Genomic DNA, 21165 nt, shown 5'->3' with positions numbered 1-21165 from the left:
CTCGCCCTGTCGCGACATCCTCCCGCCTTCCCAGCGCCCGCGTCACGGACAGCAGCGGCCGCACAAGCGCTTCCCACACCCCCCTCCCACGGGGGCCGCGTTTTCTCCTCACCGCGCCGCGGCTGCCCCGCCGGGCCCCGGCCTTTCGGGGACGGTTCCCGGGGCGATTTGAGCCCTCTGGCGCGGTCGCTCCCGCTCTCAGCAGCGCTCCCCAGCCCGGCCGGCCCGCGGGAGGGAAAGGACCGCGCTCCCGGCGCTGGGCAGGGACACGCCGCATGACACGGGATCAGCCGGGACGGGGGCACTCGCTATTTTTAGGCGGCACCTGGACACTGCTCCCTGCTCTTAAAGGCACCGCGCGGGCAGAGCTCTCGCCGCCGCCCATCCTCGCTCGCTGCCTTTAGGAAAGCCTCCCCCTCGCGGAGGGGTCGGCTGGGCAGCGAGCCTGGAGGGAAAAGCTCCCACAGCAGCCTCCCTGCACCCCATCGGCAGCAGGGGTCCCCGCCATGCCCCTCCTGGCTCCTCCGGCTCGCACTGCCGGGGCCGCTATAAATAGAGGCCTTTATCTCACCCCGGGGCAGCCGTAAACACGCGGCTGAAACCCCCGCCCGGGGAGAGGGGGAGCGGGGCTGCTGCGGCGGCCCGCCCAGCTCAGCAGCTTTCTCCACCGCCCCCAAAGCCTCGCTCAGCTGGGACAGAACCGAGAAAGTTTTTATTGCAGCCCGCGGCCTCCGGAGCGCCTCGGCATCACTCCTCCAGGCTGAAGATCTCGGCCTCCTTCTCCTTCCAAAAGGCGAAGCTGCGATCGATGTAGCGACAAATCTCGTCCCCCTCGTCGCCGGGCAGCCCCGGCAGCTGGCCCGGGCCGTGCGGAGTCCCGAAGTACCGAGCCTTGATGTCGTCGAAGCCGTCGCGCCAGCCGCGCCGCCCGGCTGCGATCTCGTCGATGACGGCGCGGTGGAAGGCGCGCACCGCCCGCCAGCCGTGCCGGCCCAGCTGCTCGAACACCTCGAAACAGAGCAGGTGGCGGCCTCGGCGCTCCTCGGGGGACAGGTCCTGCTCCAGGATGCGGAAATAGCCCAGCATGAACAGCTCCAGCGACAGGCTCTCGTACTCGGCCGGGCCGCCGCCCGCCGCCGACACGAACTGCTCCGGGGAGAGCAGGGTGCGGGCGGGGGGCGGCGGCGGCGGCCGGCGGGAGGCGGCGTCCCTCCAGCCGTTCAGCAGCTTCTGGATGGCCGCTCGCTGCCGGGCCAGGCGGGCCGCAGCCCCGGCCCCGCTCCCCGCCGTCTCCCGAGGGTCCCCGGCCCCGGCGGGCCGTAAGGGCGCGTACGCGGAGCGTCTCCAGTGGCTCAGGAAGAGCATCACGATCCGTTCCTTCCTCAAGCTGCCCCACTCCGGCCCCTGCCGCTTCCCCTGCCGCGGGGAGCCGCCGTCGGAAAACGCCTCCTCGCAGCTGATGCCCGAGTCGCTGGCGGCCTCCGCCTCGCGGGGCCCGGCCGGAGCCCTGCCCGCCGCCCCCCAGGCGGGCTCGAAGGCGCCGCGCAGGCTGCGGACGCAAACTCCGCACTGCCGGATCTCCCGCTGTGCCAGGCTGCCCCCCGGCTCCCGGGGATGCCCGGCGGCCGCAGGGAGAGCGCAGGGAGCGGCGGGCATGGCCGCGGCGGCGCGGGGAGCCGGCAGCCCCTCCATGTTGCCCAGCAGCGCGGCCAGGCTGTTGACGGCGACGGCCAGGCGGCCGCACCAGACGGGCAGGGGCTGGCCCGGAGCGGGCGGGGGGCTGCGGACGGAGATGTTGAGCAGCGGGGCGGGCAGGAGGGCGCGCAGCTCCCGCACCAGGCGCCGCAGCTCGCTCTGGTACACCTCGCCTCGCCGCCGCAGCCGCAGGCTCTCCACTGCCCTCTCCAACTGATACAGGTCTGTCTCGGTCAGCAGCTCCCCGAACGGGCCCAGCACGCCTTGGTGGGACGGCGAGAAGCTCCAGGAGCCGGCATCCTGCGGAGAGAGGCGGTCAGCGGTCCGACAGCCCGCTCCCCCTGTGCTCCCCGTGCCCCTCGTACCTGCCCTCCCGCCGGCTCCTCGTCCGCCAGCCGGGCCCGCAGCCGCCGCACCATCACCTGCCGCTTCCACTCGGGGATGAGCCGGCCCCGCTCATCGTGCGTGGGCACCAGCGATTCCGCGTCCACCTCCGCGGGGTCCGGCCTGGGGGCCCCCGCCGGCCCGGGCGCCCCGTCCTGTGCGGGCAGAGTCACGGGGGGCTCGAAGGGACTCGGCCGCCGAGGGGACGAGCCGGGGGCCGCGGACCGAGCCAGCGACCTACCGAGTGTGCGAGGAAGGGCGCCGGGATCCTGGCCCGCTGCGAGGGCTTGCGGAGCTTCAGCTCGGCCGGCACCGACCTGCCGGGCTCCATCCCTGCCGGGCCCGGCGGCTGCGGGGCGGAGGCGCGGGCCTCCTCCTGGGGGACGGCAGCAAGGCGAGGTGGGCCCCAACACCTCCAGGCCCCCCAGCTGAGGGGTGACCCGACACATCACCCCGGACCTTAGGGAGAACCCTCCTCGGGGGACAGTCAGGGGTGGATCTGATTCCTTCAGAGGACAGGACGGAGCTGAGGAATCCCTGCTGCCCCTATCCCCCTGCAGCCAAGGACCGAGCCCGGGGCCGCCCTATGGCTGCCATCCCTTCTCCCAGCCCATCCTCCCGCTCCCTGGGGTGACAGGCTGGCATTCCTCGGGGATGGGGGTGCCCATTCCCCCAGCCCCAGTGCGCTCTTACCTGCCGCGGGGGGCTGAGCTGGCTGCTCAAGGGGGTCGGTGCCCTGCTCAGGGAGCACCCAGAGGTGGTGTGGCTGCACCCCCAAAGTCCCTGTGTGGGGAGCAATGAGCGATATGGGGCAGGAGGGAGGATGGAGCGGTCGGGCAGCCCTGCAGCGCTGGGGCAGGGCACAGAGGCATTGAGCATTGTATTAATATTTGATGGGGCATCGAGTGGCAGCACCAGGGCTCAGTGGGTGGAACTGGCGCCGTTCCTGGAGATAGTGGCTTGGTGATTTGGCTCCAAGCCTCGTCCTCCTCTCGGGGCCAACGGAGAATGGCCGAGGCTGGTCATGGCCCCAGGCCAGGTGCTGGGGACAAAGGAAACATCTTGCACGGGGCACTGAGGGCAGGTTCTGGCAGCGGGGGATGCTCAGCAGAGGGATCTGCTGCCTGGGCATCGGTTACTGGCATTCAGCCACATTTGTGTTCTTTCCCTCCACCACCATCCATTATATATGGCTAGGATGGACTCGTGGGGCTCACTTACATGTGAGAAATTCAATCGAGGGGCTGGAATAAAATTAACAAGCAGCAGATCTAAGCCTATAAACACCGATCAGCTGGCGAGGATCCATTACAGAGTCAGCCTCCCAAGCTTCCCTGGCTCCAGTGCAGGCTGACACCCAGCTCTCATGGGGAGGATAAGCTTATGCTGCCCAGCAATAGAGGATGAGTGCAGGTTATACTTTGCTGTAGGAGGGGGGGAATGTGCTGAAAGCCCTTTGGCAGAGGATTGTGCCAGGGCTGTCTCCCCCAGCCTGGAGAGCATCTCCCAGGATTTCAGCTTTCCACAGTGCAAGGGTGTGCAGGAGCATGAGAGGAGAGGAGGTTCTGCCCTAAACCTCCATCTCTGCCTCTTTTCTCACCCTGTTCTTCAGGAAAGCAGGCACTGGCCCCTTTGGGATCTGCTCAGAGAGTCTTGGGGGACTCCCCTTTCCCCTTTCCCTTTCCCTGCTGCATACCTACAAGGATGAGCAAAGCAGCACAGAACCAAACAAGGATGGTCTCTCTCCAGTTCTTACAACCACATTCACCCCTCTCCGCCAGTTCTTCAGCCTTATCCCACCCCAAGTTCCCACATCCATATCCTTCCCTCTCCCACAGCTCCCACTCCCCCAGTCCTGCACTAATGAGCAAAGGAGCAGAAGAAACCAGGCGAGGCCCTTGTCAGTATGCTGGTTTTCATTTTAGAGGGGCCTTGGAGGATCCACATCAAATGGGATCAAGGGGAGGAGGTGCACGTGGTCCCGAGGCCAGGCCTGCCCAGGCTGTTTCTGCCCAGCCCCTCCGACACTCTCTGGGAACGCTGCTGGAGCCCGGGGGGGCTCGGTGCCCTGTCCCCATGGGAGAATGTGCAGTGCGGCCACCTCCAGGAGCTGCCTACTCCTGCTGCTGCTGCTGCTGCTGCTGCTGCTGCTGGTTCTGGTTCTGCTGGTTCTGGTTCTGCTGGTTCTGGTTCTGCTGCTGCTGCTGCCGCTGCTGCCGCTGGCGCCAGCGCACCACGAAGGGATGGAGGCGGCGGCGGGGCCGGCGCGGGGCCAGCCCGGCCCGGCTCTCCGGGCCCTGCAGCACGCGGATGCCCCCGATGGGCCCCTGGCAGGTCGGGCAGGTGGCGGCGGCGTCGGGCCCGGCCTGGGGCTGGATGCAGGCGTGGCAGAACACGTGTCCGCAGGGCTCCACGGCAGCAGCGGGGCTCTGCAGGAAATCCACGCAGATGCGGCACACCCGCACGGCTCGGGGCGCTGGGGGCTCCTCCCTGACCTCCGCCATTGCTGCTCCCGGGCTCGATTGCTCTCAGCCGCTGGCAGGACTCGAAGGCTTGGCTTCCACTTGGGGCACTCGGAGGCTCCTCAGTCACTGCTGTCACTCAGAGGCTCCTCAGTCCCTGCTGTCATTCAGAGGCTCCTCAGTCCCTGCTGTCATTCAGAGGTTCCTCAGTCTCTTGCAGCACTCGGAAGCTCCTCAGTCTCTGGCAGCACTCAGAAGCTCCTCGGCTGCTGTGGGTCACAGCCTGAGTGCTCTGGCACTGCCCAGCACTGGGGGTTACAGTTTGTTTATGGTTACCCACTGCAGGTGAGTGATCCTGGCTCTGGTGACATCACAGGGTTCTCAGGGAGCTCCCCCATCCACAGAGACAGATCCTGTGGCACACAGCCCACCTGGCAGTGGGCTGCACACCTCAGTGTTTGCCCAGATCCCTTCCACATGGTCCCTGCTGGTTTCCATGCCATGTGCTGGGGTCTGGGGCTGCACCTCCCCAGGGAGAGGACTCTGCTCAGCCCTTGGTTGAACTTCAGGAGGTTCCATCAGCCCATTTCTCCAGCCTGTTGAGATCCCTGAGGCTGCAGCATCGTCTTCTGGTGTCTCAGCCATTCTATAGAGAACTGGGACTAATTTTCTCTGTTTGGTTTCTAAACTTTATATGTCATATCTTTGATATCTCAGAAGCAGTGGAAATCCAGGGAATGAGGCATTAAAGACCTCCTGTTTCTATACTTTGCAAAACTTAGTGCTTCATGTCTAACTGATCCTGTGGGGCAGCCAGTGCGAGACTGATGAAATCTGGGAGCCTCCCCAAGGACTGTGTCCTTGCAGAACTGCTGCTGAAATCACAGAGCCATGCTTAGTTGAGAGCATAAAGTAAGAGGGACTGGGAAAAGCTTTCTATTTCTGTTACTAAGGGTGCTCAGGGAGCAGATTTCTCTCACAGCTGGAGAGCCCATGGAGCAGTAAAGGAGGCCAGGAGGAATCAGTCAGTGAACACCCCAGGAAGAGAAGGAATGACCCCACACACCACATATCAGGGCACTGGCTGCAGACCCAGCCCTGCTGGGTGGGCCCCATTCTTTGCCAAAGGCTGGATGTGAAGCAGGAGCTCAAAATCCCATGAAAATCAGGGAGCACAAGGGCATTGCTGCTACATTTCTGCTGCAGTGCCAGCCAAAAAGCAGCTCAAATGGGGCGGTTGGGTGCTTAATGCTGCCACCTCCCTGTTTCTCCCTGGAGAAGGACTTAGATGGCAGGATTAATAGGACACAACAATCATTCTGCCATTGAAAATGTGAGTATAAAACATTTGAAGGGTAGAAAATCTGTCAGAGCTGTAAATCCTGATCCTGAGTTCTAAGGAAATATAAACTATATAACTATTATTAGTTATATAGACTCTATAACTTAGACCAAAATTACAAAGTGCTTATATAACTTAAGTTATATCAATATATAACTTATAATATATATAGCTATATAACGTGGTATCAATATAACCTAAATAATGACTTTTTGTATATCTAAATAACCTGATACCTACATGACCTGAATCATAGCTTTTTATACCTATATAACCTGAATCATAACTTTTATACCTAGTAAACTGATATAAATAATTTTTATACAATGTAATGACTGGTATATGGTTAACTAGTTGCTTAATGCTGAATAGAAAAAAAAAAAAAAAGAAAAAACCCTCAACAGGTGCATAGCTTTAGAAATAGATAAGTATAGTCAAATGAAAAATAGTAATGATATATATAATACTAATGAAGAATAGTACTATTACTAGAAATAAATAAATAAACAAACACCTGCTCTGTAGACATTGGTCTGTGGGGATTTATTTCCAGCCTATCTTTTGGGCATCATATGCAGCCACTCTTCTAAGAACCTTAAAGCTTGTTTTAGTAATCCATTTCTTTTTTGAAGGATTCAGTAAAAATCACTTATGTCAATAAATCTGTTAAAAGAGAGTGAAAATTGGTGCCAAGCTTTAAAGAAAGAAAGGAGAAAAGAACAGCCCATGGTAAGCACCAGTCCCATGTAATTAGTGCTGGAGACCGCTGAGGCCATAGACACACAAAAACATGTCATGACACACTCTGTGCTTGCCTTAAATCTAGCCAAGAATAAAATAACTTGTAATTTTTTTCCCCTGCTGCCCAACCCTGCTGTTTTCTACCACTGCTTTGGGTTTTTCAGTGCCCTTTCACCCCATACCTCATGTCTGCCCAGACCCCCGAGGCTCCTGCCAGTTTTTGCTACACTTTGTTTGCCCCCTGGGTGTGCCCACCTCTGCCTCTTGGGATTTTGCTGGCCAGAGTGACCCCAAGATGCATTAGAAAGTCTCTTTCTCCAGCCTGGCAGTTGAACAAGGAGTCAGAACTCTTCTATTCTCAGTCTCAAGGTTGTTTATTGTCTCTATAAAACTCTTTCTCCGACCCACCAAGGTGTGTCTGGCAGGTCAGGTTGAGGGACACAGCCCTGGCCAGCAGCACGTCCATCCTCAGAGCCCTCAGGGACTGGCTCTGCTGGACATGGTGGAAGGTTCCAGCAGCTTCTCACAGGAGCCACCTCTGTGACCCCCTGGCTACCAAAACCCAGGCTGTGCAAAACCAACACACTGCTGAACTGCAGAAGTAGATCCACAGCACAGGCAGCCACAAGTCCCAAGGGGAAGGAGTTCAGTTTGCTTTCTGTCACAACTGAACTTCAGACTCTGAGGCTTCCTGGTGAAAATAGCCTTCAGCTGTACCTTCAGCAGCAGTCCTGGCTCACTTTCCAGAGCTCAGCATCCTGTACTTGACTGACACAAATCTTACACGTATTCTGCCCTGATGCCTGTGAAGATTCACCTCCTCAGAGAGACCAGGGTGTCACCAAAGCCATGAAAGTACAGAGACAAGTCTGGCAATTGCTGCTGCTGCCACGATAAGTGCATGGCCAGAGCCTCCTCCCACCAGGGAAGATCCTGTTTGCACCTGTATAGAAGCAGCTCATTTGCTGGTCAGGCTTTCAGAGAAGTCTCCTCAGGCTTCTCCCTTCCTGTTCCATCTACCCAATGGATGTGAAAAAAGATGACAGAAATCTGCCACCAAATGGAGAAAAACTACTTCTGGAGAGCAGGACAAGGAGATCTCTGCTCAGAGACCATTAGTTGTGGGCAAAAAGCACAGAGTGTGGGCTACAAAAGAGAGACAAGTGTGTGTCTGGGGACACTGGGGTAAGGAGGCTGGCATCAGTGTGAAGTGCACTTGTGAAGGCCATGGAGTGTCCAAATAAAGAGAAAATGCAACAGTGTGTGTCCACAGGGTGAGAGGGAAAGAAAACAAGCAACAACTCCAAAGTGCTCTCTGATGAAATGTGTCATGTTCCAGAGGACAACGAAGCTTTGCAGAGGAAGGGACAGAATATTTTACCTGCTCAAGCATCCTCCTGAGGTCAGAGTTGAATGTATTACTTTGTATTCTCTTCTTCCCGAGTTGCAGCTACACACTGCAGATATTCCAGGCTCTTCTCTGAGAGTCAGGACAGCTGTTCCCGTCCTGTAATGGCCTGCTGGGCATCAAGAGAGGAAATTATGTGAGCTGGTGCCACGTGAACATTAGAAACAGCAGGTCAGGGAGAGTGACTGGGCCAGGAGTGGCCAGTGCTAAGCCACTACTCCTCCGAGAGACACCAAGGGGGGCAGTGCCAGGAAAAAGGAGGCACTGGAGATGGGGTGGCGGGGGGTAACGGGACAAGAGGCACCGGGCAGGGGACACGGGAACAAGTGGCACAAGTGGGATGGGCGAGACTGGACGAGACACCGGGGCTCAATGCGGAGGAGCGAGGCGGCAGCGGGAGGGGCTGTCGGTAAGAAGGGGGTTAAACAGGGAGGTCCCGAGCCCAGCGGAACCACCGGGGCCTACCGGTACCTGCGAGGCCGCGCCCGCGGGCCGGGCCGGCGCTGGTGAGGGCTTTGTTGTAGCAACGGCCGCGATGGCGGCGCGGCCGGCTCTGCCCGACTCGGTGCTGGTGCAGGTGCTGGCGCTGCTGCCGCTGCGGGACCGTCTGCGAGCGGCCAGGTAGGGTCTGGCCGGGCGGGAGCGGCCGGTGCCGCCTGCCCGCCGCGGCGCTGACGGCCATCGCCTCCCGCAGGGTGTGCCGGCGGTGGCAGCAGCTGGCGCAGGACCGAGCGGTCTGGACACATGTGGATCTGAGCCCTCACCGGGTACGGGCCGCCCGTCCGCACCGGGACCGGGACGGGGAGAGAGCGCGGTGGGCGGGAGGGATGGGGGAGGCGACATCACCCTACTGTGCACTGACACTGACTGCGGGGTGAGATCACCCCGCTGCGGGCAGGAGCTGAGGGGACGGGGGTGCCCTTCCCCAGCCGTGCCTGGAGCCGGGCCCTGTCTCTCTCCCGCAGATCAGCCGCCGCACGCTGTGGCACCTGGTGCGGCACCGCCTCCCCGACAGCCTGAGCACGCTGCGGATGCGGGGCGCGCCTCGCTCCGGCGGCAAGCAGCGGCTCCTCTCGCCGGCACTGCTGGCTGCCCTTCGGAAGCGCTGCCCCCAGCTCCATCGGCTGTGCCTGACCGAGACCGACCTCCGCCATGTCCCGTACGAGAGCCTGCCCGCCTCTGTCACCACGCTGGAGCTGAGCCTCTGCGACATCCCCGACGCCTGGTTCTGCGTGTCCTCTTCGGTGCCGCCGCCACAGGTACAACACCTCGCTATCCACAGCATTCCCACCTTTTCTGACCACCATCTTCTTGACATTTCCTCACAGAACCACTTGAAGACCCTGAGCCTTTGCGGCACCTACGGCGTCACTGATACGGGGATCCAAGCGGCAGCTCCGCACCTGGAGGAGCTGGAACGCCTGACCCTGCGGCATTGCATCATTGGCGATGCTGCCATGGTGTTCATCGGGCGGCACATGAAGCAGCTCCGCTACCTGGAAATCAGCAACGCCTACTTCCTGACAAACAGGGGGCTGGTGGCTATCGTGACACTGGAGCACCTGGAGACACTGTGCCTTGATCTTTATGATTTGGTCTCCCTTGGTACTGTTATCGCTTTGCTGCAAGTGCTGCCTCGCCTGAACCACCTCAAATTAGGTGGAACTTGCTTTGAAGATGAACTCCTCGGTAAAATTCAGGAGAACTTTCCACATTGCACCATATCTCACACTCTGTGACAGCCTGAAGTTCTATCCTTCCTTAGTACACCTGAAACACTCCTTTTTTTTTTTTTTTTTTTTTTTTTTTTTTTTTTGGAAAAGCCTATTTTCCTGTAGCTTTGGGACAGAATTCCCACTGGCCTTAAAATATTACATTTTTTCACATAAATATGTTAAAGAGCTTGTAATGTAAATAAGTTTTTAAACAAGCTTTTGGTAGGATTCCCCCCTCCGTGTTTTCCATGGATCAGAGGAATAGGAAGGCTGGGAAGGACCCCCAGCCTTTGGGAAGCCCACTGACCAAAACCTGCCTGGGCTGATGACAAGTTTAATCTCTGTCTGCTCCTCTTTCTCCACTGCCAAGGATTAGGCAGCAGCTTAATGAGTGCAGAATTCAAGGAGTGAAGCGAAGCACCCTTCTGTCACGGAAAAAACAGACCTGGCAGCCAAACCCTCGCAAAATTCCTTCTCCTTTCCTTCAAATTCAGATCTTCAAGTCACTTTTCAGACTGGTCATGAAGATTTCTGAACACCCAGTCCCAAGGACCAGACATCCCCTTTGCCCCCAGGCATTGCTGGGGCTGCTGTTACCTCTGGGTTTTCCTGGTAACATCCACATTTTCTCATCACCTTTTATTGTCTGTGTTCACATCCTCTTCCTCCTCCATCCCCCAATATCCTAACACCAGATAACCACCTCAATTTTATGTTGTTATTCTAAATTTTTTGTCAATGTTTTTAGGCAAATATTGTATTTATTTTAAAAAACTTGCAAGCTTTTAGCCTTCATTTGAATCCTTGTTTTTAGGACTTGTTTTTTTTTTTTTTTTTAACCTGCTTCAGCATCTCTCCTGCCCCTTAGGACAGCCTTCCTTGTGACAAGAGCATCCCACAGGAAACAGAGCAGGACAACTAATGCCTCAGTCGAGCCTTTTCTGCCCTGTTTTCATCCCAAACACCCCCTGCCCTCCATTCAGCTGCAGCACATGCAATAAACCTTTGGGTTTCAGATGGTCCTGGATGGCAGTGACCCTCCCTGTGGTGAAATCCTCATTGCTGTCAGGTGGCCTTTGTGCCTTTGCCTCTTTTTTTGTTCCTAAACCCAGTCTCAGGGTAGCTTCAGGGCAAATATCCAAAGGTAAAAGGCTCCAGCTGTGCTTTGGAAAGCATCCCAAGGCTGCTGACTTAGTAACTACCACTCTGTGTTTATCCCAGACAAGATTAACACTGGTGGAGTCAGCCTTATTAAAACCTCCAGCATTCCCTGTTCCAGCTGTCTGAGGTGGGGAGGGACAGTACAACAGGAAAAAGAGAAATCAAAAACAGTAAAAATCCATCAGTCAGTCAAGGCACAGAGAGAGGCAGCAAGAACTTCAGTGTTCTCCTGATCTTTGCTGCAGGATCTTTGCAATCCCAATGGCACAACAACAGAATTTAATATCCCCACAGTCACAACATGCCAGTTTTCCATTAACTAACTGCTAAATAGGGAACAGCAATTACAAACTGATATGGTGCAAAGTGGAGTGGTTTAGGAAGCAGGAGGGGAGCTGGAAATATTGGATTACTATGGGCAAATTAGAGGAATAAACAACTGAAAGGTCTTTAATCAGCAGTTCTGGTTCTGCTCACCCTCCCCACATACCTGCCTGAAGCTCTTTGGAGGGTTGTTCTTGACCTTTATTTCTTCTGATTTCCAAACTCAAGGGGTTTCTACTCAGTTCATCTCCATTTCATCTTTTGCTGACTTGAGCATTTCTTCCCCCAGCCCCACCTTCTCAGTGTCCATGTACACATCATTACATCAAAGCCCAAATGTTCTTAAAAACACACAATAAATGAGTTTAGCTCAGAGACAGCTAAACCTTCAGCAAAGCTAAGACAAAACTGGTTTTGGCCAACAACAGCTTTCTCAGCTGGCGCTTTTGTGAGCTACATTTTTGCCCGTGGTTTTCAAGTTTGTAGCTGGACTCCACGGGAGAGAAAAAATTTATTAGCACAGAGAAATTGGTTTTGAGTGTGGTGCAAATAGGAGTTTGTTATTGGAAGGGGAAGGTCAGTGAAATCTTTCTGTCCTGACACAGTTTATTTGAGAGCAGTGACGTTTTGAACTTGGATCTGCATTTTGGGTGGTTTAGAGCTAGAAAATGTGAATTTCCTTCTTTTGGATGTGCACACCGCCATCGTGTGGTGCGATTTGTGAGCGCTGACAGCGCCCAGGTAAAAATCACACCCTCTGTGCCCTCCTGGCACTATTAGAGTGGGAGCAGCTGGTGTAGGGGATCCTGAATCTTCGAGACTGAAAGAATGTCATCCTGCATATAGCTGGGAAGGAATCTCTCACTGGGCAGTTTATAGGCTGCAAAAGAAAAATTCCAGCACAGCCTCTTTCTCCTCTAGAACCTTTTCTGGGATATGAACTGCTGAACATTCTTAGTTTTGTAATTGGACTCTGTGAGGCTGCAAGGGGAAAGGGAAGGCCAGTGCTTACTTTTTTTGTTTTAGGACCTACAGTAAAAGAGGCACTACTGGACATGTTACGTTTTGAAGCTGGGTTTTGGAGAGTGAAAGAATGTGATGGTACATGAGGCTGAGCAGGAAAATTCATGACTCCAGAGTGTGGTTGCTTTTCACAGGATGTAAGTTAAATGTTGAGACAGCACCAGCCTGCTGAACCACTGCTGGTCTGCACCTTCCCCTTGCCTCATGTAAGCCATGCCAAACACTGGTGCAATATTGCAGTTTTCTTCTCAGCTTTCTACCACAATATTTGCTGAATCTCAGAGTCTAAAGCTAAACAGAATTGTTTCAACATAAATCTTGAATGGGAGCTTGTGCCAGCACAGACAGTGTTCACTGACCTTCCCCCTTATAACCAGAATTTGGAAGGTAATTGTGGCAGGCACTCTCCTCTTGCAGCCTTTAAACCATGGTGCTCTGCAGGTGAATTCTCAGCCTTATGTAGCATCACACAGTCTGAAATGTCAGTTTACAGTGGTGCAGAACAGTGTCTCTGCACAGAAGAACCTTGTGGAGGTGCAGGTCAAATGTCCAGCATGGGCTCCTGGATGGGAATTACAGCTGATTTCCACAGCAGGAAAGCTCACAGCCCCAGTGTGTCAGGTACAGATGAGAGGCAGCCTGGGGAAGTCAAGGCCAGTGGGACCCCTATGTCCTGGCAGCTTCTGTCTGGGAGCAATTCTTGGTACTAAAAAGTACTACTGGTAGATTACAGCATAACACAAAGTGCAGGATATCAAGGTACCTATATTAAAGCTAGCAAAAGAAAGAATATTGATTAGGAGTCAAATGTAACTGCCCCCTGAAATTATGATAATTAACCTTCAGGGGAGTTACTGCTAAGCAGGCAGCCCTGCTCATGTGAGAAACTTTACACATTTCCAGGAAAAGTACAGAAAATTTCTGCTTTGTCAAAGTTTGGTGTAGCTTTTATAAAGTGAGGTGTCTGTCAGTCAGAAATCCAGCTTTATCTTCCAGATGCCAGACCAGCCTTAACCCCATGGCACCAAAATAACTCAATACAAGTTATTGAGTGTCTCAATACAAGACAGCTTGTCCTGTTTGAGTTATCTGTTCAGTTAACAAGTAACAAGCTCTTGTGTGGGGCGAGAGAGGTGGAATCCCACTCTCAGCCCTGGGTGCCTGGCTGTGAAGGAAGGAAAGCCTCAGTGTCTGTGGGGCAGCTGAGAGGCCATTCCCAGGAAGCCAAGGCCAGTGAGACCTGTCAGTGTGGCAGCTTTTGTCTGGGAGTAATGCTCAGCTGTTCAGTTTTGGGAGGTGGAATCCCAGTTTCAGCCACAGAAGCCTGGCTATGGAAGACTGTTCCAGTGCTCCAGTGTCTGTGGGCAGCTGAGGGCACTCCCATGGCCCTGCCTGTGCTCACCCTGGGAGGCTGAGCCTGCCCCTCACCACCCCTGGCCCTGCCCATCAATCACTCTGAGTGGATGCCTCTACGTGTCAGCTACTCTTAGTACCGCCTGTCAATCCATCTCCTGGGCTGATCCCGCCTGTCAACCACTTTTAGTCCTGCCTGTCAATCAGTGACAGGCTAATCCCAGGTTTACAGCCCTTCACAACCGACACAGACCCCGTAGCTCTAGACAGCCCACGTAGGCCTCACAGCGCAGAGCCCTCGCAGCCTCCAGAGCCTCCCCAGCCCTCACAGATCGCCTTGCCCCCATCACCCCCTCAGCTCTCCCATCCCTCAGAACCCTCAGAGCCCGCACGGCCCCCGCGCACGCGCTCTGCGCCTCACGGTCCCCGGCGCATGCGCGCCGCTCTCCCCGGCTTGCGGCCGCGTGTTCTGCCGTGCCCCGGATGTGGCCCCTGCCCGGGAAAATGGCGGCGCCGCGGTGGGCGGAGGGAGCGCTGTAGCGCCCGGTGCCGTCCCCGCTATGGCGGACCTGGGTCGGCAGCTGCACGAGTACCTCGCGCAGTCCAAGGCCGCTGCTGCCGCCACCGCTCCCAGCGCGGTCCCCGCAGCGCCGGCGGCCAGCGGCTCGCAGGAGGAGGCGGGGGACGGCGGCGGGCTGCGGGCCTGGCTGGGGGCGCTGAACCCGTTCCCGCCGGGCAGTGCCCCGGGCGCCACGGTGTGGCCTTGGACGGGAGAGGAGGACCCGTGGCTGCCGGGGCTGTCGCGCTGGCAGCGGCTGGCGGGCAGCGGGCTGTGCGTGCTTCTGGCCGCGCTGTGCTTCGGGCTGGCCGGGCTGTGCGTGCCGCTGCTGCTGCTGCGCGCCCGCAAGTTCGCGCTGCTCTGGTCGCTGGGCTCGCTGTGCGCGCTGGGCGCCGCCGCGCTGCTGCGCGGGCCCGCCCGGCTGCTGCGGGAGCCCGGCCGCGGGGCGCTGCTCTACCTCGGCGCGCTCTTCGGGACGCTGTACGCCGCGCTGGCGCTGCGCAGCACCGCGCTCACCGCGCTGGGCGCCGCCGCGCAGCTCGGCATCGCCGCCACGGCACTCTTGGCCGCGCTGCCCGGAGGTGCCGCCGGCCTGCGCCGCCTGGCCGCGCTGCTCCGCGCCGCCGTGTGCGGCCGAGGCAAGGCGGCGCTGCCGCTGTGAGCCCGGCGCGCCGGGGAGGAGCGGCCGCGGCCCCGCGGGAGTCCCTCACACACGGAGCCGGATCGCCAGCCGACTCCCAGACCGGGGACGCCGCTTCTCTTCGTCTCCTCCGCGTCCCGGCACGTTTTCCTCGCCAGCGCTCGAGGAGCAGCAGCAGCGGGGCCGGCAGCCCGGAGCGGCCCCGGTGACTCGGAGCTGCTGTGTGCGGGGTCAGCCCGCCGAGCCGCCCCCGAGCTCGGTGTCTGCCTTACCGCGCTGCCAGCTCCATAGCCACGGCTTGGCATCGCTGCCAGCTCCATAGGCACGGCCTGGCACCGCTCCACCTCTGGGTGGGGAGCTGGCAGCGTCCCGCTCGTTCCCCAGCCCGGGACCGTGTGGCGGCTGCGGCGGCGGCTGCGGAGCGCGGTCGGAGCCCATGCGGCGGCATTGAGGACTGAGCAGCGGCTGAGGAGCGCAAGGCTGACGGATGCTGAAACACGAAGATGATTTAGCAAAATGCGATCGAGGCTAGGGGAGAACATTGAAAAATTAACTGGTTTTACCTCATTTTGTGCTGACCCCTACACTACGAACACATACTGGTTTTGCTGTCACCTCAGACCAGTGGTGAATACGAAGACTGTGGCCACTGAACTGCATTTCTCTCTATAAAGCAGCTTTAAAATAACCATCCAGTAAGTGAAACAAACTTTCCTGGGGCTGTGGGTGACAAACACTGCCCACAATTGTAAGGGGAGGGGGTGTTCCTGCATGATGATGAGAGGATGCCAAGTGCTGATGTTGGTTAAGAGCATTGGCATTGGCGTTTGCAGGTACTGCTGTAAGGGACCAAATTGGGCTTTAAAGCGGGAGCTTCAGCTCTTACAATTTCATTTTTGTGTATAGATACTGCTCTCTGAACTTGGGCAGGAGTTGCTTACTTGTCCCAGCCTGACCTTCAAAAATAGATTTGCCAGTAACTGGAGCTCTGCTTCAGTGCAGAAACTGAGCTGCCTTAGAGGTGCTGAATTCAGGCTGGCAGAGCTGGGGGCTCCTGCTTGGGCCGGGCACTGGACCCGTGCAAGGAAATGGGACCCGGGGCCTCACTGCACAGAGCCCCCAGTGAGTTCTCACTGAGCATTTGTGCCTCATGGAGAAAATAAAGCCACTGCAATACTTACCTGCTATCACTAATTAGTTTTAATAGATTTGCCAAATACTTTTTTGAATTAAACTGAAATTGTTAAAGGGGGTGCTTGAGTGTACGTTTTAATAAAAATATTTCTGTCCAATTGTCAGTATAGACATTTCACTAATGGTCATGTTTTCCATTAAGAATGTAGATCAGAGCTATCAGAATAGCATTAAGTTAGCTCTCGTTTTTACAATTTCTAAATTACAGTATATAAAATTAATTTAATTCCTAACAGCAGTGTAAAATTAAATTTGAGACAACCTCTGAACTAACAGGTAGAGCATAAGAGTCTGTGTGCAGCACTGGTAAAATAACATTACCTGAGGAATACAGAAGTATAATCCCATTAAATAACTGTGCCCATTTCCCAGTAATAGTGGGTCATGGTATCACAGAATGGGAAGCTATTTCTGTACTTCTGCTATGCTGTTACCTTTTAAGATTCTGTGGAAACTATATCTAATAATCAAATTTTCTTAGGACTTTTTGAGCATATGATTGTGAAATACTTCAAAACTCCATTTAAAAAGCTGCCCCTTGAAGAGTATTACTTAAGTACCACAATTGTTTAAGAATCAGACAATCATCAGAGTAAATATAAGTTGTCTAGATAAAGCTGAGTTTTCTCTTGTTAGATACACTTTACCTTGTTTTGGTAGAGGACTGTGGTTTAATTAAAGCCTAAAGCTCATCCTCTAAATAGTCCAAGTATTAGACCTCTTTTAGCCCCTTAAACATGTATTTGCCTTGCTAAATAAAAAAAAAGAGGGCAAGCTTTCTGCTTTGCCAGTGATTAAATAATTAGTATTTCTCATGAAAACTTCAGGACAAATCCCAACTCCCAGACCAACACCCAAAGTGCCCAAAGTCCTTCAGATAGAGCTAAAAAGCATTTTTTCTCAAGGGACAAATTGTCATATCAGATGGATCTCAGCTGTTTCTAGTTAATTCCTTTTAGACCATTCTGTTTCTCCTGACTCCCACGACAAGGATTTTATAGGCTAATGATCAGTTACAATTTTTAAATGTGATTTGATACACCACAAATTAAAAACCAAGTAAAAAGTGTCTGACTGAACCAAGAGAACAGCAGTTAAGCATCTGTGCTTTGATGTCTTTGAGGAAGATGGGACATCACGACTTGAGCCAGTCTTTGGTAACCCTGCCTATGAGAAGATGCAGCAGCTCTGTGTGTTACTGGGCTGCAGGAGCCTCTAGAACTGCCTCATCCTGATTATAGCCTCAAATTCAAGGCAGGAGAGAGGGAAGCCTGGTAGTGGTTTTTCATTATATGCTCTACTTTCAATACAGGACCTTCCTGAAAGGTACCTGTACAATAAGTACTTATGTGATAACATTGTCACTGAGGCTTTAGGTGCTAAAGGAGCCTTCTGATAACACAGTGGCTGGAGATGATTAATAGGAATGATTTATGGGGAAAACAAACTCATGGTTGGTAAGCAGCTTTATTATGAAATGTGGGAAATGGGAATAACCCCTCCTCCTCATTTCCCTCCTTTAGTAAAACCAGGTAACAATATCCTAAAGAAAAAGACACTTAAAAAAACTTATTATTGAAGTGATGAATTGCACTTCAGCAATTAATGCACCAGACTCTGCTGAACACCCACAGCTTTAAACAGTGTGTCACACAGCTGCTGTAAAACATACCAATCAAGCTGCTAAACTTTCTGTCTCAGTTTTTGTAAACGGATGCTGTTTTAACAAAAATCTGTGGCTTGGCTAGGTGAAGTGTAGAATGCCAATCTTTGCTGTGGTGTCTGTCTTAGGATCCAGGTTATGCAACTCATGCATGTCTTTGACAACTTGTTCTAAACACTCTTCCACTCTTTTCTGTTTCAGGATGGCAGACTAGCAAGCAGTGGTGATTGCCTGCAGTTTGGAATTTTGACCTCAGCACCATTGTAGACTGTGGCTAAAGGTGAAAATGAAACTTCTCTGTACATGATAAACCAAAGCCCTAGGAATCATCTCTCAGTATTTTAACTGGCTGAGATTTCAGGAGGTAGTGCTGTTGCTCCATCTGAAACACAAGTTTGCCTAAATACAACCCTCTGTAGTAATAGGTGAGTAAAGAATCACACACTGTTGATTTTTTTTTTGTTAATTTTTGCGCAAATTACATTCTGTATTCATACAAAACCAACGTAACTCTTTGACAAACTGTACATATAGAAACAAGTTTCTGTCTGGAGGTGAACTGAAATCTGTGGAGATGCTCCATGTTCCACAACACTTAAAAGAAATTCCAGCTCTTGACAAAAACAAGAAAGTGAGGGCAATGGGAGTGGAAAGAACAAAACAAAGGTAGCTACAATATTGCAGCTATAGGCAAATGACTGGTTCAGGAAAAGAAAGACCCTTGTTAGGAACTAATGCACATTCAGTTATCCCAGTTAAGAATCCAGGTTCGTGGCATTGCAGGTGAGTCCAGAGTAGCAGTCTATTTAAATATTGTCCCACAAGGACTGGGCATGACCCAGTCAAAGCCTCTTCTATCGGCCTCGGCCACCCCGAGATCCTCCTCTCCGGGACTGGCCAGAGTTCATGTTATTTCCTCTTCCCCAGTTGCTGCTGCTCCTTCCTCCTCGAGAAGGGTTATTGCCTGCCCCAGGGCCTCCACCAAAGGCTTCCTCCCTGTGGAATCCATCGTGGTGGTCTCCATCTAGAGAACTGGACCTCCCAGATTTCGGCGCTCTCTGTGAGGGTCCTGAATTTCCTCGTCCTGCAAAGGAAGCACAGCCAGTTACTGGTGTGAGTTTGAGCTGAGTCTCTTCTCAGACATGCCAGGCATTGAGCTGCTTCTACTGTGGTGCCATCATTCATAAACCAGCTGTAGCTGAGACCTGCAATTTTATGCCTCCTCCCTCAGTACAATTTTCTTATACAGATTTAGAGTCTCCATTACAGTTCAGAAAATGGACAACAATCAATTCCTTGAGAATTAAAGGAGCTTGTATTTGATACTGTCAGCAGGCACTGAAATGAAGTCAGAATAATGATAACTTTTCCTCCAAACTGCCAGTTCTTGTGCTTCAACACTGGGGTTCTCTCCATGTTTTTATTGCAAAATTATTTTTTTTAACCCTAAACAAAGACATTGCACTGTTGACAAATTGAGACAGTTGAGGCTGATGGTGATGATCATGAGTAACATTATTGTTTTGTTCAAATTTTTGCTAAAAGTAATAGAAAAATGCTTTATTTTACTACTAACCTGGAACAAAAAGTACTCAAGCTCTTACTGCCAGGAACAGAATGTTTTAATTCTCACAGAATAGAGTCTTCTAATTCTCACATACCTTTTTGGTTTTAATATGTTTGCTATGAACAACAAAAAACCCCAACCCAATTCATTAGCCTAAAATAAGAAGCAGTATTTTGAGAAAACAAAATCAGTTGTAACTTTGTTTAAGGACACATACTACAGCTAAATTCAGGTATCTTTGCTGCACTTGAGCAAAAGTGATTTTTGTTGACTGTGGATGGTTCCCTGTAAAAGTCACCAAATTGTTTCACAGAAACATTCATGAAGTTTTAATCTTCAAAGGATTTTCCCAATACAACTGAAGGTGACACAGCCCACATATGAAGAATTGTTCATGGTTTGTTTATCAGCCTTTCTGCCATCATTCTAAACTTTCTTTAGCACATTATGAGTTAATTACCACACTTGTGCCTGGACAAGAATTGTTTTGACTTTAACAAAGAATCTGACAGAGTTATCACAATCATTACTGAAGCTGGAAAAGGAATCCTTAGAGATTTGATAGATGCTGGCTAAATTGAGAACTGCAGCATGTGATATGGAAGGAAAAATAATGGTAGAGAAGTTTTATCCGCAGAAGTTTTATCAGAGAAGTTTTATCAACCTGGGAACAGAGTCCATGCAGAGGAGAAGTGACAGGCAGTTAAAACTGAATGAGTTTGGGACAGTGGTGACAGAAGTGGGCTGGGATTCAGTGTTCAGTGGCATCAGAGACAAAGCTGTGCAGTCTGACAGCAAGAAATCCAGCTGCAGCCTGCCAGCTCAGTATCTGGGAGCAAATGAGAAGGATGTTTGTCACTGATCACTACCTGACAGTGGGTAGTCAATGTGAGGACATTAAAGTATTTACACAAGAGAACAGAAGCCCTGAGATCTGCAAGAAATAGGATCAAGAACTGGTGTGATGCTAACAGCACTGACTCCAAATGAATGTGTTCTGTGGGTTACAGAAACATGGGACCACTTAGAGGGAACTACAACACCAGGAACTGTGAGGAAAGAATGGAGAAAGTGGAACAAGTACAAGAGAACTGCAGAAATCGATGGTTACACCACATCTTAAACAGTGTGTGCAGTTCCTAGTTACCTCATTTAATTTAGAAAAGGATAATTTCAAACTCAAAATAGCACATGCAGAGTAACAAGGATAGTGAAAGAGAACAATTTCTAGAAAGAAGAAAGAAATCACAGCTCTGACTTGGAGAAGAGCTGGTTCAGGCTGGAAGTGGTGGAGTTCAGTGCAATCAGAGGTGGCATTCAGTAATAACAGGAACCAACATTCATTACCACACAAGACATCAAATTAAATTAGTGAATGATAAGCATAGATCAAGGGAAAAACAATTTCCCTCTTTTTCTTTTAAAGCATAGTCTGCTTCAATTAAGTTTTAGAAGTCTGTCCATGGATGTTGTGTATATCAGAAGTTTAGATGATTCTTACACAAAAGGTAACTGGAAAGCCATTAAATATAAAAATAACGTTTTAGTAAGTGAGATCTTCAGAGGTTTAGAGAGCACTTCAGGGACATATCACTCCAGGCTCAATGTTCTTAAATTTGAGTTAAAGAATAACATCACAAGCATTAATATTAATAAACAACTATTCTGAAGATGAGAGAAAAATGCTCTTAATGAGTTTTCCAGCTGGAGTAACAGGGAATCAAAAACCAACTACTTTTCAACAGGGTAATAAAGAAGAGGATTCTGCAGTGCTGGAGACAAGATTTGGATTTGATGTTTGAAAATCCCTCTGTTCTTATGTTCCTGTAAGACTGGTCTGTAACTTCCCAGGTAACATCAGATATTTACCAGCTCAGCTTTATCCCCTCTGAACAGAGAAGTTCTGGATACACTTAATACTGAAAATACATTCC

The 21165-nt window shown here is 52.7% G+C and overlaps 4 protein-coding genes and 1 long non-coding RNA gene across 5 annotated transcripts in view; 3 read left to right on the top strand and 2 right to left on the bottom strand.

Annotated features, from left to right (window-relative positions):
- Positions 1-747: 747 nt before the first annotated feature.
- ESPNL (espin like) lies at positions 748-3211 on the bottom strand. The gene is made up of 4 exons (XM_054282990.1): positions 3155-3211; positions 2321-2455; positions 2028-2234; positions 748-1995 (listed from the first exon to the last, which is right to left on the bottom strand). The coding sequence occupies exons 1-4, from the start codon at positions 3209-3211 to the stop codon at positions 748-750; spliced, it is 1647 nt and encodes a 548-aa protein (XP_054138965.1).
- Positions 3212-8567: 5356 nt separating this feature from the next.
- On the top strand, positions 8568-9771 carry FBXL12 (F-box and leucine rich repeat protein 12). The gene is made up of 3 exons (XM_054282989.1): positions 8568-8653; positions 8727-8799; positions 8998-9771. Exons 1-3 carry the CDS (start codon positions 8568-8570, stop codon positions 9769-9771), a joined length of 933 nt encoding a protein of 310 aa, XP_054138964.1.
- Positions 9772-14127: 4356 nt separating this feature from the next.
- On the top strand, positions 14128-14828 carry SFT2D3 (SFT2 domain containing 3). The gene has a single exon (XM_054282516.1). The coding sequence runs from the start codon at positions 14169-14171 to the stop codon at positions 14826-14828; it is 660 nt and encodes a 219-aa protein (XP_054138491.1). The 5' UTR covers positions 14128-14168.
- Positions 14829-15118: 290 nt separating this feature from the next.
- LOC128940804 (uncharacterized) lies at positions 15119-21112 on the top strand. Its single transcript, XR_008483317.1, has 3 exons — positions 15119-15502; positions 17866-18089; positions 20977-21112. It is a non-coding gene; the product is annotated as an uncharacterized LOC128940804 (long non-coding RNA).
- Positions 18097-21165, bottom strand: part of WDR33 (WD repeat domain 33) — a 68036-nt gene continuing 64967 nt past the window's right edge. Inside the window, exon 23 of the mRNA XM_054282518.1 lies at positions 18097-18748. Coding sequence (XP_054138493.1) covers positions 18519-18748 — 230 coding nt within the window. The 3' untranslated portion in view covers positions 18097-18518. The remainder of the gene's footprint in view (positions 18749-21165) is intronic.

This window comes from Melozone crissalis, unplaced genomic scaffold, assembly GCF_028551555.1.
Source record: "Melozone crissalis strain CALT ecotype California unplaced genomic scaffold, PUWL_Pcris_2 ptg000034l_1, whole genome shotgun sequence".
Classification (NCBI taxonomy): domain Eukaryota; kingdom Metazoa; phylum Chordata; class Aves; order Passeriformes; family Passerellidae; genus Melozone; species Melozone crissalis.
The sequence above is the reverse complement of the archived record's forward strand: the minus strand, read 5'-3'. Positions and strand labels throughout refer to the sequence as shown.